This window comes from Atractosteus spatula, chromosome 8, assembly GCF_055471065.1.
Source record: "Atractosteus spatula isolate fAtrSpa1 chromosome 8, fAtrSpa1.hap1, whole genome shotgun sequence".
Taxonomy (NCBI): Eukaryota; Metazoa; Chordata; class Actinopteri; order Semionotiformes; family Lepisosteidae; genus Atractosteus; species Atractosteus spatula.
This window is the reverse complement of record NC_142713.1, coordinates 24,072,325-24,091,712: the sequence shown is the minus strand read 5'-3', so window position 1 is coordinate 24,091,712 and position 19,388 is coordinate 24,072,325. Positions and strand designations below refer to the sequence as shown.

The 19,388-nt window shown below is 35.4% G+C and overlaps 1 protein-coding gene across 1 annotated transcript; it reads left to right on the top strand.

The window, feature by feature from the left end:
• Nucleotides 1–725: 725 nt before the first annotated feature.
• Nucleotides 726–1,379, top strand: LOC148829308 (zinc finger BED domain-containing protein 5-like). Its single transcript, XM_088922590.1, has one exon. It carries the CDS (start codon nucleotides 726–728, stop codon nucleotides 1,377–1,379), a length of 654 nt encoding a protein of 217 aa, XP_088778716.1.
• Nucleotides 1,380–19,388: the final 18,009 nt, after the last annotated feature.

The following is a 19,388-nucleotide window of genomic DNA, read 5'->3' as shown; positions in this document are numbered from 1 at the left end:
AAATACACCAAACATCTCTGTGTTTCACTCCCATGTGCATGAAATAAAAACTTCTTTTAACTACTGAGACGGACACCTTTTAAGGGGAAACGGGGAAAAATACAAGCTTGCGGATTGCTAAAGCAGGTAAGCCCCACACTATTGGTGAAGAACTTCGTTTACCGTTGGCAAAAGAGCTGACACGTATTATGTGTGGGGAAAAGGCTGCTAAACAGCTTGACCTGCTGCCCCTTTCGAATGACACACTCGTAGAATTATTGATATGGCAGATGATGTCAAAAATATGCTGATAGAACACGTTAAGATGAGCAGATGCTTTTCACTGCAATTAGATGAGTCTGTAGATGTCGTTGATTTGGCCAATTTGCTCGTTTACCTTAGATGGGAGTTTGAGGACTTTCTGTTCTGTAAGCTGCTACCAACAAGAACTACAGGAGAGCACATATTCAGCGTCTGAATGAATTTATCGACAAGAATGGCATTGACTGGAAAAAATGCATTGGAGTTTGTACAGACGGTACTAGAGCGTTGACAAGACAACACAGCGGTGTAGTTGCACGAATTAGAGAGGTTGCTCCAGATATAAAGTGGACACACTGCTGCTTCCACTGCGAGGCCTTGGCAGTCAAGAAAATGCCTGAGGATTTAAAATCCGTGTTAGACTCTGCTGTCAAAGTTGTGAATTGTTTCAAGGCTCGACCAATGAATGTTCAGTGTGCTTTGTAATGTGGCTGGTAAAATTAGCTTACCTGGATGATATATTCTTGAATGAGCTGAATATGGGACTGCAGGGGCTCTCTTTAACAATTTTTGACATGTCTGACAAGAGCACTGCTATGAAGAAAAAGCTGCAGCTTTTCGTTAATAAAATCAACACAAGTGTTGTCTCTGCTTTCCCAACTTTGGAGAACTATCTGCACACATTTGGTGTGGCACTTGATGCTGCTGTTTGTGATGTGATTGCAGTGCACTTCTGGTCACTGGAAGAAAAGTTCTCAGAGTATTTTCCAGTTGAGGTTACACCAGAGTGGATCAGGAAGCCCTTTACTGTTGATGTCGTAGGAATACCCAAGGATCTGACCTGTACTGAACAAGAGAAGTTGCTCGAGTTATCATCTGCTACAACTTTGATGTCAGAATTGAAACCACAGTCACTGTTGGATTTCTGGATCCAAAGACAGAGTGAATACCCAGCCTTCTCGTTAAAGGCTGTGCAGTTTTTGATGCCTTTTGCTGCTACCTACCATTGTGAGAAAGGCTTCTCTGCTCTCACTGCAATCAAGACAAAGTACTGCAACAAAATGGATGCTAAGCTAGATCTGCGTTTGAAGCTCACTGCCTCAATCCCTGACATTGCAAGGCTTTGCTCAACTAAATAGGCTCATAGGTGCTCATTTGCAAGTGGCGATCAGGGGCAATGTGTTTTATTAGAGTGCAATGGTTTCTCCCTGGCTTTACTTTCATGAAAACCATTCCCATTCAATCTTTGGCTGAAGCATAAAAACTGATATTAGCCACAGCAAGTGAGGCATTTGATGTTACTCTGGAATTCTTTGTATTTTCCTAGATGGTTTGTCCAGGTTCCTCTTTGGGAAATCCTAACAGGATCCTAAATGGTCCTGGGTAGAGTAACCACAGTTTTGAATACTTTCCTGTTGCTGGCTATTTGTGTGTCAGTGGATGGATGGAGCTATGAGTGTTTAGAAATGGTTTTGTAATACTCTCCAAAATGATGAGCATCAACTTTGTTTTGAGGTTCTCTTTGATCAGGGTATTACTATTTTTATTGATCTGTACCTTGGTAAACATCCACAAGTCAGGAACAACTTTAAATACTACTTACAATAAATATGTATAAATAAATATAAATAAAATACATATGTAGCATTTAAATAAGTAGTAAATCCAACTTAACCAGCTAACTGTGGACAATTAAAAAACATTTTTATTTACAGTAACAACCTGGAAAGTACCCATTTACATAGAAGGCATTTTAGCAAATGCCTGAATACAATTATTTTATAAAATTAATAGAATTATGTCAGTTACTGAATAAATGCCAGTGAATTAAACATCTGAGAATGTTGTTTGGTGATTTTTTTACAACTCATATATATATATGTATATGTATGTTTGTATATTTCCAGATCAACAAACATTTTTTTACAAAGCTGTTTTCAATATTGAGTACTTTTTAAAAGCTTTAGTTTAGTACACTTGCTGTGAAAGATCTGTGTTAATTTCCCTTTGAAACATTCAAATATAGCAGCAACTGGGAAATCAGGAATTTCAGAATTTGAATTACAGATTAGCCTATGAATTAATGTCTAATTCAAGCCAAACATAAGGTGGCATCACATATGGGATATTTTACGTAAACAGTTATATTTAAAATAATTAGGTATCACCAGGGACCAACTGCAAGTGGTATGTAACACTGTATTGAAATATTGTATATATATTTTTTATAGCTGTACATTAAGCAGTTCTTAACAGAGCTAACTGTTAGAGATACAGAACATACTGTATTTATAAGCAATATCATGAGGATTTTTATCAACACCAATATTTCAAAATGTGTTTACCTCACTGCCATCAGACAAGACTGGTCCTGTTTTCGAAACAATTATAACATTTTACAAGGGTTACAGTAAGGTAACCTCATTTCCAAATACAGCAATGATTTTTGATTGTACCTGGGGAACAGGGGATGGCACTGGGACGTGCTATGAACCAGTGTGCACTTAGATAAAACTCAAATGGCTTCCTTTACAGTCAAAAAGTGATACATTTTCAAAAATACAATGATGTTGTGTATTTTATCTATAGAGGTCTATAGTGCTTAGTATGTAGAAGTCACATATAATGCGGCTGCAACTCATGTACAAATTACTGTGTTCAGCTTTCTGACTTTGTGATACATTGAAGTCTGTGTTTTTTATTGCATTGTACATGTGCAGGTAGTTTTGTCAAGCTGTTCCCAAATTCACTGAATCATATGTTTAACCTGGGAGAGCAAAAACAACACACTTATCACATTCAGAGATTAAGCTTCACCACCATGTTGATAAAGGCACTATTTGTTGGCAGATGCCACTAAGACCACTACATTCCACAAAAAAAACATATATGCATATTTTGAGCTTCATGATACAGAAAAAATAAAAATAAAAATCCAAGCTGACCTTAAAAAATAATAATAATAAAAGTAATAATTTTAATGACATTTTAAATTTGATCTTGCTCTAGACATATTTTCATTTTTGAATACTAAAAAGATCATTAAGTTATGTAGACTGGAAAAAAAACATCTGTATGCTGTTTACTTTAGTGGTGCCATACAAGGAACAATAGCTGGAAAATAATCATTAGTATTTGCGTGGAAACAGTTTGTCATTACAATATCCATCTTGTAAGCAGCCTTTTTTTCAATGTTCATTTTGTTGACTTGTTTTTTCCTCTGTGCAAACCAAGATATACATCAGCAGCAACAATAGTGATTAACTCCACAGGGTGAATGAAGTAGGGCAGAAAAAAATACACTGGAAGCCTGCCTTGGCATGGATAATCATCTGACTGCATGACTAATACCATTAACAAACAGCACTTTCTAAATACCTTAAGACAGACATAGGAGTGCTTAAAGAAATGAAGTTTATGCTGAAATCTGGATCACTTACACAGCTTCTTTCCTGCATTGATGCTTCACACTTACAGTACTACAGTATATGCAACAAAGATAACAATTCACCACAGTTTAATGTACAGCTAAGAAACTCTAAAAAAATGTAAAATAAAAAAATAAAATAAACTTCTTAATAATCTATAGTCACAATATATGTCCTTTACTCACTAACAGTAGATCTACCAAACACTGAAATGAACACTCATAGTGTTATCATGCTAAAAAAAATACTCTTTTTGAGAATAACTCTTTTATGATCCCAAATCTTAACAGACTCCACAGTCTACTCATCTGTGACTCGTACAATAAACTAACAAATAAAGGTGTAGTGCATAATTCATTAGAACAACCTTGAACAATGATTAATTAGGAAGTCACCGCTATTATCAAAATCATTTATGACTATACATAAAAATACTTGGAGAAAGACATTAGCCTTTCAGGCACATTCAGATATAATTAAGATTAATTTCTTTTTATGTATTGCTTTCAGCTGCATGTGCTGAATCACATACTGTATTATAGTGATATCAGTAGCTAATTATGCAGGTCCAACATTATCCTGTATATAACTTGTCTTTCACTAAGGAATTCTAAGCTATTACCAAGATTTATAGGAACCCATATTTCTCTGGTATCCTCAAAACTATTCTTGCAATTTATTTCAAATAGGTTTTATGAGATACTGTAGGTGTAATAATGCCAAAGAAAAGCAATAGACTTGTTATGCCTGCTTGTACTTAACAGCAGGATCTGATGTGTTCTTTAACAAACTGGTGTAGGTCGTATAAAAAGACAAACTAACAAAAAAAGAAAAGGAAAGAAAAATAATTTGGCTGAAAAACATGATGAATGGCTGACACATTTTCATCATCTTACACTCTTTTAAAGGTCTCAAGTTGTAGATTCTCGGGGTAACCTACAAGCTTCTTCCATACTATAAATTTGCACAAATACAAAAACTTTTTTTGCTTTCCCTTCTGCAGAGGTCTAATTGGGTATATTTCAGGCAACACGTGTGAGTGAGGGACACTCTGAAACTCAGAATCCCATTTGAACATTTAAAAGCAAAAAGCAAATTAAAAATGCGCCCAAAAATGAAAACTGAAATCAATTAGCCTGTGATTAATAAACTGTATGGATCAAAACCCAGAAGACATTGTGGTCCCCCAGGACTAGGGGTGAAAACCGATTACAGTATATAGAGGACAGGTGCTGAACCTTTTTCACTTAATAGAAATTCTATTCAGTTTCCGCAGTCTGAATTCTGTCAAATGTAGAAGTCTAAGTGTTTTCTCTCATTCGATTAAATATTGGTTTTGACATGCAGTGAGTCAAGAAAGTCCAAATAGAAAGTCACATCTAGAAAGGCACACACTCGCACTATTCTCTTCCCTACTTTCATTTTAATGTTCCTGTAGTCTAGTGCGCATCACTTAATGACAGGTAATTGCCGACTCTGACATCTGCCGTTCCAAGTAGCAGTTTGCTCCCATTTCCAACACTAAATGGACCAAATGCACGAGAGCTGTCTGCACTGCTGTGAGCATATGCTCTGGTGCAGTGGGAGAGGAGGGGACTGCCAGTTTCTTTGTCTCCGAACGCTGGATCGAATACAGAAGATATGGGCTGAAGGCCCAATTGTCTGGAGTCTCTGCCTGCCAAAATCAATATTTTGTTTTGTCAAGAAAAACCCCCCACAAAATGCAGTGTATGATATTTTTAGAAACTGTTCAAGATACAAGGCATGTTCAAGATACTGCTCACAGAAATACGCATCTGGTAAAATGTTTAGGATCTGCTAAACAAAATAATGCAGTCACTGTCCAAGCAACCACAAACAAATGGCACTGTGCTGCTATCAATTTTCTAAATAAGAAAATATATTTTTTTAATTTGTGTTTTCTGTGAAAAACAATAAAATATCAAGAGGTATTTGGCTGTTATACATAAGTATTTATTCTAAACAGGGGCTAATTCAGTTAATAATTAATCATTCTTTCATTCATCTTCTGCTTCTTCTTTGTAGTAGTATTAGCAGTAGTATTTTATGAAAAACAGATAAAACAACCAGATGCTTATTCCAAAAGATAGAAAATAACTAAAAAGGCTTGATGGTTTTAAAGGGCAAGTAGTGGAATATATTTGTAGAGCAAGAAGTGAATATATACAATAGCTGCCCGTCACTGCTTTAGCTATTACTGTCCCTATAATAATTCTTGTTATGTTTCACAACCTGGCAAATCTTTAACATTAATGTTAGAAGGTAGTGCTCTAAATTTAAGGATTTCTGCTTTAATTTTTACATCAGAAGTGTGTTATTGAGATGACTGTCTGATAAATATCATTATTGATCAACTGGTCTGATAGAAGGGTTCCATGTACAGTATCAAGGAGCTCCATGTTCCCTAACATTTCATTTTTTCAACTGCCGTAGAGATTCTATAGAAAGAGACAATTCTATCATGTTGAAGTATAAGGCAGATTATCGCCACAATTCAATCTAACGGACCCATTCAGTAGATTATTAAAGCAATCTTTAGAAGAAAGAAAATAGTAATTAGTAAGTATGGATTCAGAAGCAAGACTGAACATGCATTGTAAAACATACCTGTCTTATTGCACCACATTCATGGAAAGGCTTAGAAAAAATTGAATAATAACTAAAACAAACTCATGCTAATAAAGATATACAGCTTGACCAGTGTCTCCTGAAATCATTATCTACCTCTTGCTCTTTTAATAATATATACTGTACATCCACTGAAATAGAGACTGAAATAGATGCTCAGGTATTAAAGAGCATGTGTGTTTTGGGACCATCATCACAGAAAATATGAGTTAACAGCTTGTGATGCCTCCTTCTGCTTATACATGTACAGTATATAACATGCCTACACAAAGTTTGGATTAAAACAAAATTCTCATGCTTGTCACTGCAACCCATTCTTGAGACATAATGTGATTCAGTAAGACCTGATTAGTGGGTTTACTGGGATTAGTCAAGGATAACCCACACGCTCTAATAGTAATTGGTCAGGCCATGAAAGATTAGTCATTCCATGATGCTCTTTCCATTATTGTTCTACACAGGTAATGTAAGATGGGGCCTGTTTTCATTAAAACTACTGCTTTTTTTGGACAGATGATCAACGGCACAGAAAGAATTTTAAGAGGTCAGACAGTGTGTGATTGAATTTTTATGAAATATTTTATTTTTTTATGGTTCCTAGATGTTTCTACAAATGTGAACAATGTGAAATTACTATTATTTTTAAATAAATCATCTTATGAGGAACATTTTTTTATCAATAATAATACCAATAATACGAAATGAAACTGAATTAAAAATAAAGGGTGTCTTTACATAGCATGCCACTATTTTCATTTTTGTAATTAAAATGCATACAGGGTGTCTCCTGACAAAAGACCAGATCTGTTAAAGAAGACACAAGACAAAACTCATTTCATTAATAATATAGGTTTTTCAGTAATCTTCTGAGTGAGCTATTCCTGATTAATTATTGATGATAGTACCAACATATGAACAATCGAGCTCCTCTGCATAACAATTAGTTTCTACAGGGAGTAACAACATACTCTATAGACAGTGATGTAGATGATGCGGGTGTAAACATAGCCAAGCTTTTTCCACTGTCATGGATGCTCAAACATACAGTATACTGTATGCAGCCAGTTATTAAAGCATTCTGTAATATTATTTGTCATTCTTTCTATTTAGTGGCAGCAATTTAGAGTTTATAGTTTGTGATTCCAACCACTGGTTTGTTCATAGCACTAATAAAACAGGAAACAGGAATAAAGATAACTAATGTTCTAGGAAACTTCCAAACTACCATTAGGTAGCTCTCGATTTAAATCTGTATGTGTGAATTTTAATCAATTGGTAGTACAGACGCTTCACTTAATGCTGGCCAACTCTCAGGTACAATGTTCATTGAGTAACCTTCCAATGGTGCCTTGACATCTTACTGTTAATAAGCAGCAGTAAGCTAAACAAAAGTTGCTGCAGATCTGAAAATAAACTAATCTGTATAGTGGAGTCAATTGATTGGATTGCATTGTATGTGATGCATTGTAGGTAATAATAAAACATTAACTCTTACCCTTTCTTACCTGAGATTTGTCTAACGCTACATTAGAGGATGAATTCTCAATGCTACGTGGTAATGCTGAAGGTAGAGATCCTATGTGAATATGATGTACCATGAGAAAAATGAAATCAAAGAGTATACTTTTTATACCCCCTGTTGGAAAAGCACACAGCACTCAGGATAAACCGCTCACAATAAAGGTGGAAAGCTCTATCAGCACTGTCAGACTAATTAATGGTATGCTTTTAAATGTGTAATGTTGCTTTAAAAACTGCTTGCACATTCAATATTTTTTATGTCATTTCACGGTAGGGGAGGGGCATATATACCTGTAATATTCCTAAACTAGATTAATGCCAGAGCTCAGGTTTAATAACATGGGTTTATAGTTTTTTAAACACCAGATAACATCAGCTTTAATGGGTTCCTGGGCAGGGACAACATTAGCATTAATTTATTGCTTAACTTGGGACTAAGTTTATTTTGTTATCTCCACAATGTGGTGTCTGCATCTGGACTCCAAAATATATACAAGAAAGGCAGGTTAAATTGTTTGCCCAGCAACCAACAGGTGCATTGCTAGATGAAAATACCAACCATGGCCAAGCTGCAAAAAGATCTGATGCTGTAGCTCTTTTTATTCCTAGGAAGCAGTAGCATGTGGCACTTTGACAACATTTTCTTGCCATTCTCAACAAAAAGTTAGAACACACCACTGACTGTAATGATTTAATACTTTTATTAATTTCTTTGACAAACCTAACTTTAGAAACCCAACAGAAATATGATGTACGTACATATCAGTTGTAGGTAAGGCCAAAATCCCTAATTTCGCATAGCTTGTGGGACACAGACATTTAATACAGAATTATCCGAGCTATTAATAGACCTTTGTGTTCTCCTAACCCAAGCTTTTGTTGCGACTTGATCCACAGTCCACAAAAGTGCATTTTGATCATAAAAACTAATCATTGCCCCTTTCTTGCACATTTTTACATTGTGGGTAAAGTACTTCTCAAGCTAGACATACAGTAAGTGGTTCACAAAAATCTAATGAAAATCAAGTAGAAGTTTTTTATTATATAAATGCATAAGGTGATCTGGATCAAAGTGACTTGTGAGAGACTGGAACAAACTATGCAGCTTTGCTGAGGCTGATAAGTCTTCTTGTTAGATACCATCCAGATGAGACCCACAGGTCAATTTGGTACTAGCATCCAATCAAAGTATAAAACCTTTAAGTTTGTTTGCAGTGTTCTTACGACTTCATTATACCACTGATATGAGGACAGTTAATCAACGCAAAAAATGTAAATTTTCAGTAGGTAATATTAAAGTAGTCAAATGAATAAGACCAGACACATCATAAACATTTACAGCTGTGCACAACTACTAAAGGGAACATTCCAATTTTGTTGCCTTGGTGCTTAGTAATTTTTGCTTACTATACTGCCAGAAAATGGCAAAAGTAAAAATATATTAACTACAGATGTATCTAGCTAAAATATGAAATTAAAATAGGGCAGAGGCAGAAAAAAATATAATTATAACCATTAAATATACAGTATACATCACTTCTATATCTCATTCCATCTCAAAAAACAATTTGTCCTTTTTGGAAATGTCAAAGTGTAGGTATAACTGTTTTCTTTTAATACTCACAGCTACTGTATTTTCATTCTTAAGGACATACTGTACACCTGTACTTGTAAAACACTACTTAAAACATATTATAATCCAGTGCTTACCATTATTCTTACTTTGTATCACTGTGGTACCCTTAGTTTGAAAAATTCTGGCAGAATGTAATATTGTTTCCAATATTCCAAGTGTTTTCTTAAGATATGTTGAATCATTCAATTTCCTGTATTTCATCTAATGCAAGTTAATGCTATATAATCTGGAGAGGTTCACAAGTGGAGAAATGACAACTGTTCAATTAGAAAGAAGAATCACACACATGCAAAAAAAATGTCCCAAGCTCTATAGTACTTTAAATGCTAGACTAAAAATGAACTAAAATGAACAGTGTATAAAGTAGGTTGTTTCAAATAAAATAAGACACCCATGACTAATTTAAAACAAAACGATAACTTACTTGCAAGGTTTGTATTGCTGCAGTAAAGGATATGAAAATGAATTTGCCTTTTTTAGGCCTTTAACATTTTTAGGGTTTTACAAAAAATGACAAAACAGAGATAACTGCAGCACATGTTACTCAGATAGTACCAGGTGGCAATATCTTTAATAAAAGTAGATGAACAGTGAATGACTGGTATTTAAAGGCAGGAGTTTAAAATCAGCTAAAACTTCACATGACAGTTATGCTGTACATTAGAATACATGCTGCAATGCCAATAAATTATCTGATACAAGCCAGTGGCTTTTTGGCAGCATTTGTGAGCTACTCAGGCCCAGAACAACTTCAGTATTAGCAGATGTTAATACCATGTCATAATGCAGTCATTGAAAATTTCAGCAATGAGTATCTTATTAAAAGATATGAAGACTTAAAAAAAGCAAAAATAGATAATCCTGCTATGTTAGATTGTAATTACAGTACATATTTTCAGCATTGCACTAGAGTAGAAACATCCGTATCCTGACCTCAATGTAGAATGTCACCATGTGAGGCTTCAGTGGGCTGTGATTGTCACTCCAATCATTGTCACAGTTTATAGAATGTACAGAAGAAGGTTAAGATGTCAGATGCCAATGACAGGCCTCACAGAGTGAGCAAAGCTCTGCTTGAAGGCTTCTAGGACTGACATTAACGAAAGACTGCTGCTCCATTGTGCCTTTGTTCAAGAGCTCCGGACTGCAAGGCTGGACTGCCGACTTGTTCGGCATTTCCAAACTGTTTCTGACACATTTCCAGTAATTTAATTTTTCATCTGTACATGTATGAGTGTATTTTATTTAGAGCCTCCTCTTTATTAGTAAGAGAACACAAAGAGTCATAAAATAGTCACAAAGAATATTGTAGTAAGCTACAAATAGGTCATTGTTGAAATAATATATTCATTGTTATGAATGAGGTATTGAATCAATGGTAACAAACTCTGCTACCTCTGCTGAAATGTGAATGCTTTATTCATATTTGATACCTTTTCACTCCTAAGGGAAAGTATCAAAAGCTTTTTTCAGTCTCTAAGTAACTAGTTACTTTATTGATCATCATACCCCTTTAAACATTTCACTGTAACTGTGATATTAGACAAGATAATTTGACAATCTGATCATAAAAAAAGCTTTGTGTATCAGAAATATCAACATAAAGGTCCAGTTTGAGACATCTCAGTTTGGCATCTCATTTTCAGTGGTGCAGAAGAATGCCTGAACAGTAAGGCAATTATATAGAAGGTCTAAGTCACGCTTACAACTATATAAGAAAATGAACAGCCACTGATGTAAATTGCATGGTTTAGCTACATAAAACCCTGGGTCTGGAGTTAGTATCATTTACTACAGTACCTTACAAAGAGATGATTCTATCACTGACATGTCTTAAATTTCTTTTTACTTGGATATCAATCAGAAGTGTTGCAACTTTTCTCTTTACATTAATCACCAGCTTAATAATTCCTGCTACTGTTCTTACATATAAATGAAAGCAAGAGAAACCTTTAAAATTAGAATTTCTTATCTTAAAAATATTAATTAGAAAGCAATTGCCAACATTCTCTGGCATAGTATTAAATATTATTTTGTTAACAGAACAAAGTAAATCAGCAGAATATGATGAGGGTGTGAAATATAAAGAGTGCAGGTTATCTGAAATTACAGGTACATTTCTTATCTGTGGCAAATAAGGGTTCATAATAAGAAGCAAAAAATATATATGATTATATTTGTAAACCTTATTACAAAAATAGGTCAATAGGTTGAGTAATTTACAGTATTTCGATATTACATGACTGGCACTTTTTGTCCATGACTGCATACTCTTCACAATATGTTTTCAGTAAAAAGCTAACCTTCTTAAGTAATCTACCTTGAAGGATAACAGATTGCCAGAATAAAGGTGGGAAATCTGTGTTATAGAAGTTCATGTACTGTATAAATTCACAATATTTAATAATAAGTTCAAGTAGGTAGCTGCATCAGCATGCACAGGCTATAAAGGAACAACTCAAGGTTTATTCCATGCAGAAAAGAAAAGAGACATTTCAGCTGTGGAACCTTCTTCAGGTGTTTATGAAGAAGGCTGAAGAAAAGTTCACAGCTGAAACGTTGTGTCTCTTTTCTTTTGAGCATGAAATAAGCCTAGATTTATTCCACATTTAATATTAAACTCACTAAAATACTGTACCTGACACAAGATTTTGGCACAAAACATACAAAATCGTGAGCATTTCTAGATCATAAACATGTCCAGATGTGGATAATGACATTGATGAAAAATGATGAGATGAAAAATGCATCTCAAACTACTGAAATCTAAAAAAAAATATTTTAACACACTATTCTGAAGTAGCCAACAAACTGCAAGTTTGACTTTAACGTAAAGAAAAAACATTGATAAAAGCAATTACTTCACATTAACTGGCACAATTTTGTATGTAACTTACAATATTCTGACAGTAGTATACAGTATGTGTTGATTTTGTAGCACCATAAAAAATAGAAAATGAAAACTGGTTGTTTCCAAGACCTTGCCTTAATAATATGAACACACCAGACGGTCAGGTTCCCTTTGTGGTAGATTTAAATGACATTGTAAAAGTACATTTTACTTGTACAGTGAAACAGTCCTAACTCAAATGAAAAAGTGCATTACCATATGTCATTTTAAAACAATATACAAGTAGTAATGAAATAAAATACAATAGTGACTAAATGTGCCGATTCACAATATTGAGAAGATCAATCTTCTAACACAAAGGCATTCTAATGTTCCCAATTGTGTCAGTTAATTGCCCTTTAGTAATTAATTATTTTACCAGGTGCAGTTTATTTAATAGAAAATGTTTTCAAGACAGCTCATGAGCCAATGCAGCTATACATTTTATTTTATCCACTTTTCAAGTGATAATTTTACAAAGCTTTGGATTTTGATGAAGCCTGCCAAGGCTGCCTTATCTCAAGTGGTATCTAAGACAAAAGATTTTAAACTGGGTTTACAATTGATTTAAAGCTGATGTTAAAAATTGATGTTAGCTGCAGGATTGTTTTAACCAAGACCTGAGTTTTGTCAGAAATTGAGGGAATGGTCATCCCAGTGTGACTTTCTAGTATTAAGTGTTCATCCTACAGATTTTTTAACATTTTTTTACAGATTTTTTATAATGCATTCTTTACCGTTCATTTAGCATCTATATTTTAGAGAGCACATTTAGTTTGTTTAAGAATGCAGGTTCCCTCTTTACCATTTAGAGTGTTCTGTGTCTTTATATCAGGGAGAATTATTTTTTCTAGTGTTGTACTGTAAAAGGCAGGACTCAGAGTACTGTAAATGTAGCAGGGCTCAGTGCACTGAGAGGGTTACAGAAGTGATGTCAACCCCCTCTGAAACCTTGATGGTGTAAAACTAATGCTGCAGAAGACATTATCTTGTGATGCTGAGGAATTCCCCACTGGCTGGAGTGGTGCTGTGTGGCTCTAGTCCTGCTATCGACTTTGATCAAATCCTGGCAGGGGCAGAGTAGGGCCAAACTAGTCAGTGCTGTCATGTAGAATTCTCACATTGTAGTGGACCTGGGCTTTTGGCGTGGCAGAGTTATCTATTGCATATGGAGTGGCGTTTATGATATGCTCAGCATTCCTTACTATAATTGTTAAAGTTTAGAACTTGTTTGCATAGCAAGCTGGTGTCTGGACCTGCATGATAATTGACATTCATTTTAGACTTCTAAGTTTGTCAATTATAACCACCTAAAACATTACACAATTGTTCCGATGCTTTTTTGTTGAATAGCAAAAGCCTGTTTTGAATCTGCTTTTTGTAATACTGTATACACTCTGATTCTGCAAAGAACTGACTTCTTTTGAAATTCTCCTAAGAGAATCTTTACCTCTGTGAAGTGAAATCATAACTATCTTACACAGTATCTACTTCATCTCCATTCTTGGGGCCATGGCACTTCCCTGCACTAACCTCTTTAAAGCTCTGTTTAAAAATAGTGAGCAATTATCTGCAGTTTTATTCCAGATTTTCACATCTCCCTTGCCCTATTATCTTATGTTATGAAAGCTGTCAGCTGAGAGGAATGTAAGCTCAGTCACAAGACATAATAGTTTTATAGGAGTAATTTAGGGAAAAACTCAAATGTAGCTAATATGGAAATGAAAGAAAAAACTGTCAACTAGTGATTTACCTTTTTTCTAATAAAATTCACTGGTGACCACATAACACTGAGCCTACGTAAAGTATATAAATTTGTGCTAGGTGTACAGTACAGAAATACTTTTATCTTCAAATAGATAAAAATTAAGGATTTAACTCTCAGATCCCTTACAATAAATGAGCAAACATAAAAGTACAAAATACAAGCATCCTCCCTGAAGAAACTATATATACAGTAAAGATAAAAAATACATTTATCATTCTATTTAGATAAATCATCATGATCAAATTCATAAGACTGACATTTTAAAGTAAATGCATAGTGGAGAAAGGAAAACTTTAAGTACGGATGTCTTTTTCCCAGTTTACTAAGTACACATCTACTGTATATTGATTTTCCTAAAAAATATTTAAAACAACCAAAGTGAACAAAAACAGACAGTGTTATGACTAGCAATTCAAGATATATTTCTGCCAAACAAATAAACTCTAATCAGAATCACAATCACAGGACATGTATTTGTCTATACAGCTCCAAAATCAATACACTATTAAGATTTCCATTTAAATAATTTTAATACATTTTATTCTAATACATTTAATTTACATTCAAGAACAAGTATCACACTCCACAGGTCTATAGTACATAGTTTCGATAAAGCTGTTCCAAGTTTGTGAACAAATACTCTGCATTATTATAGTTAGTCAAGAATTGGGGTTACAGAGTGCATGCCTTAGTCCTTAGTCCCTTTTTCTGCACTGTGAGCCTCACAGTTTAGTTGTAATTGGATAAAGGAGTGATGTGGCTCTTATAGAGAATACTGTAAGTTTCATAGGGACCTGGCAAACCCAGGATAACCTTACCACCTTAAGCTCACTCAGAACTGTCAGTGCTTGATTTGAATACAGCTACTCTTATCACGCTTAAACTGGCAAAGTCTTGAATATTGGTTTGCCGGTGTGTCAATCCCAAAACAAATTCTTAGCTTGCCATCTGTCAATGAGAATCATTAAGCTTTGAACAAACGTGCATTTAAAACACTCACTGTAACTGACACTTGCATTAAAAAGTTTTTTTATAAACCATACTGTATATATAATTTATGGAAATAATTTAGATTTATTGTGTAATCCGAGATGTGAGAGTTGCAGTTGTAAAAAAGGGCAGAGTCAAGAGGCACATTTCAACAGCGATCAATGATTTCCAGCGGGAAGCAGCCTGCACTCAAAAATTTAAGTGAACAGAAAGCAGTATTGTTTATTCTTTACTGAACCAGTGAAGAAATTTAATAGGGAAACAGAGGCATCATTTTAATTTGCTTACTTTTTAACTAAAGACAAAGCTACTCTTTACAGACAACAACATTGTGAAGGGCACAATGACATTTATGATATTTTGATATTTCAAACACCTGTTCTTCATTTCCAAGTACAGTTAGAGCTGATCAACTTGGAAGAGAATAAGCATTATCTGTTAACATGATGAAATGTTTTGTGAGGGATTTAACACAGGCAAGTGGCTTTCCGTGTGATGAATCAGCTGACTCATGTGACACAGCTCAGTTAGCTGTTTATTTAAATGGTGTTTGAAGGCTTCACCATTAAAAAGAAATTCTTGAAATTTTTTACTTGAAAGCCAAAACCAGTGGGTTTGATATACAAATATTACAGATAGCCAAGTATTATTTCATCAAAAAGAATGACAATTGGGAAGTTAGTATCAATAATAAATTATAAATGATGGTGCACCAGCACTGCTGGTTTCATTGCAAATTGCTAAGCAGACCCCAATTTACTTTGTTTCTTGAAATACCACTGTATCTTTCACCAAGAGGCAAAGTAATGGAGTTTAATCATCCTTTAATGCACTTCATTCCAGCTGTTGATTTGGCTTCTGCGAAAGTGTTACAACTATGAGTTTGAATCACTTCTCAATGTGATGTTATCCAAGTATGGTTATTTTTTGCTACACCCTGAAGTCCATTGGCTTGGCAAAGGAACTGTCCTACATCAAAGTTTCTCGTGTTTCAAAAATAAGAGGATTATTTTTTCATTGAGGATAGACACAAATGCATTACCCAAACACCAGACATCGTATGGCTGCTTGACTTTCAATAAAAAATATTAACGGCCTAAGATATGTATTGCAAGGGAAATGGCAAAGATAAGCACAGACATGAACAGAGCAACGAAGGCTTTCAAATTGGAACTTAACCTGTGAGTACAGCAAATGCAGAAGAGAAAAAAGCAAAACCTTTTCTTCTATGTCCCAAATACCACTGCTGGTCTCCTGGACATTAACAATTACAGTGACCTCCAGTTAATAAACTTTAACATGAAAAATAATATTTTATATGAAGGCAGCAAAAGTGTACATTTTGATATAAAATTGGGGTTACTGAACTAGAACAAACACTGTATGTAATTGATATACAAGCTTATTTATGTCTTTCCTCTACTAATGTAATGTGGATAAGCAAAAACAAAGATCAACAAAATGCTTGGTTAGATAATTAATCTTAAGAGGCATTCACCCAATTAGATCAGAAGTTTTTTCCAAGATTACCTACAAGTGAATACAAATATGTGCATTACATGAGTAAAATATTAAGGACAGAAAGTTAAGGATTGTTGAAGTCTGGAACAAGATCCTTATCCAAAAAGAGAAGCTTACTCAAGGTGATCATATAAAAAACACCTTGATTAATTATTACATCATTAAGGTACAGGCAATCAAATGAGCAAGATGGGCTCTCACTCACTGTACTGACTGAACTACCCTGGAATCCTGTAAAGAATTACATACCTTATGGTGCACTGTCTTTTGCATTTCCCTTTTCAGTACTTACTGTAGCTTATCTATATGACGTACACTTAAAGATTAAAACAATGAGCTAGAACAGGAATATTGCTTATCAATGTCTCGGTCAGGCAAAGCTTGCTCACTCCACTAGTACCCCGCAAAATGAAACTTGTGAATCCATACTGTATCTGGTGGACACCAGATAGTAGTAACACTCCACCAGCAGTTGGAACACACATTCTTAGGATTATTCAATTTTAAAGTATATCCCCAACATCCTGTCCTGTTCGACATCCTGTTAGGTGATATCTACAACTCTTTCCCAAGTCAAGAGAAAAGAGTGGAATAAAAAGCAAGGGAGGAATGTGAAATAATGTAAAAACATGAAACGGCAGTTTTCTCTCCTACCTGAGGCAGTGCAGAGTTGAGCTGGCGCTGGAGGGAGTCCCGGTCGTAGATGACATCCTGCAAGTGCTGCTGTGCCAATCCCAGGCTCTCCTGTGTCTCTCGGAGTGTGTCCAGCAGCCGGTCACGCTCGTCCAGCATATTCACCATCAGCTGCTCAAAATGGGAGTCCGAGTCGGAGCCGCTGCTCTGAGAGCCCCTCTGACTAATGGGGGTGTCTTCGTTAATGGTCGGCATCACTTCACACATCATTTCTCACTGTGAAAAGATCAAGTTACAAGGAAGCGGTACGCTGTTAAACAGATCATTCCATTTTCTAACTGCTTTATCTAATACAGGGTCCCGGGGGAGCTGGAGCTTGTCCTGGCAAGCAACGGGTGCAAGGCTGGAAAGGACACCTATCCATTGCAGGACAAACACATAGAAACTCACACCCAGGCCAATTTTTCTAGAAGCCAGTAAACCTACCAGTATATCTTTGGACTATGGGAGGAAACCAGAGCACCCGGAGGAAAGACTACGCAAACATGGGGCCAACTACCAACTATGCACAGTTAGCACCCCAGGTCCAGAACTGAACCCAGGGCCTCAGTGCTGCAAGGCAGCAATCCTAACCACTGTGCCACCCAGTAGTGTGTCCCAGTATGTCTTTCTACAAATATTACACCACATGTTCCTCTAGAATCACACAAGTGTAAAAGCTTTCCAGTGTCCTGTTCTGTGCACAGAGTCAATTCCGGTGATAAATCACAAATGGAGGTCTACTGATTTGCAAGTATTCAAGTGGGCATGGACTGATAGCCTGCAACAATATAAGAAAGCCCTATATACTGTAGAGTTCGTTCAGCTTACTACTCTGAACTTATAGAAAGCAATAAAAATAACCCTTGCTACCTATTTAAGACAATAGCAAATCTAACAAATAAGACCGATTCTATAGCACCATCTAACTTTAGTAGTGACGATTTGATGAACTTCTTTAATGATAAAATTAACACCATCAGACTTCAAACACAATCAAATAAGCTGCAAAAGAATCTGGTACAGAGACAATATGAACACCTCTTTAGTGTTTTTCAATTAGTTAATGAACAAGAACTCAATAAATTATTAAGACAAAGTCAACCACCTGTCCGCTAGATCCCATCCCTACTCAGCTAGTCAAAGATTGCCTTGAAGTACTGGCAGGACCTATAATTAGTATAATGAACACGTCCCTTGCATCAGGCGTTGTACCTGATCAATTTAAGGTAGCGGTTGTTAGACCGCACCTTAAGAAGGCAAATTTGGATCCAAAAGTTCTGAACAACTACAGGCCTGTCTCAAACGTCCCATTTCTATCTAAAATTCTTGAGAGAATAGTTGTGGCTCAACTTCAATCATTTCTGGATTCAAATAATATACTTTAGAAATTTCAGTCTGGTTTCCGCCCAGGCCACAGCACTGAAACTGCTGGTCGTAAATTATATTCTGTTAGCTACTGACATGGAGAATGCAACAGTGCTTGTGCTTCTACATCTTAGTGCTGCCTTTTGACACGGTTGACCACTCTGTTTTGTTACACAGGCTTGAGTCTGAGGTTGGCTTATCTGGAACCATGCTTAAGTGGCTTACATAATTTTTAAGTAATCGTTTTCATTATGTTCAAATATCTAATAATTGTACTTCATCAATGTCAACAGTTCAATTTGGGGTACCACAGGGATCAGTGCTGGGACCAATATTGTTCTCTCTCTACATGCTGCAGCTAGATAGGATAATACAGAAACATAATATTAACTTTCATTCATATGCTGATGACACTCAAATATACATTTCGTTTACACCAAACGACAACTCTTTTATTATCACTTTAGTTAATTGCATTAATGAAATAAAGACTTGGATGTGTGAAAACGTTTTGTTACTCAACTCTGATAAAACTGAGGTTCTGTTGTTTGGAGGCAACAAAACTGATAGGACTACTATAACTTCAGCACTTAACAGTACTCAATGGATTTAAAAATTTGCCTCAAAGACTCAGCATGTAACCTAGGCGTCATATTAGACACAAGGCTCTCATTTAATGCTCTCATGTTAAAAGAGTACCTAAAA

Bases quoted from the DNA above. Each gene is read 5' to 3' on its own strand.
- LOC148829308 (XM_088922590.1), top strand. From the start codon at position 726: ATGTGGCTGGTAAAATTAGCTTACCTGGATGATATATTCTTGAATGAG.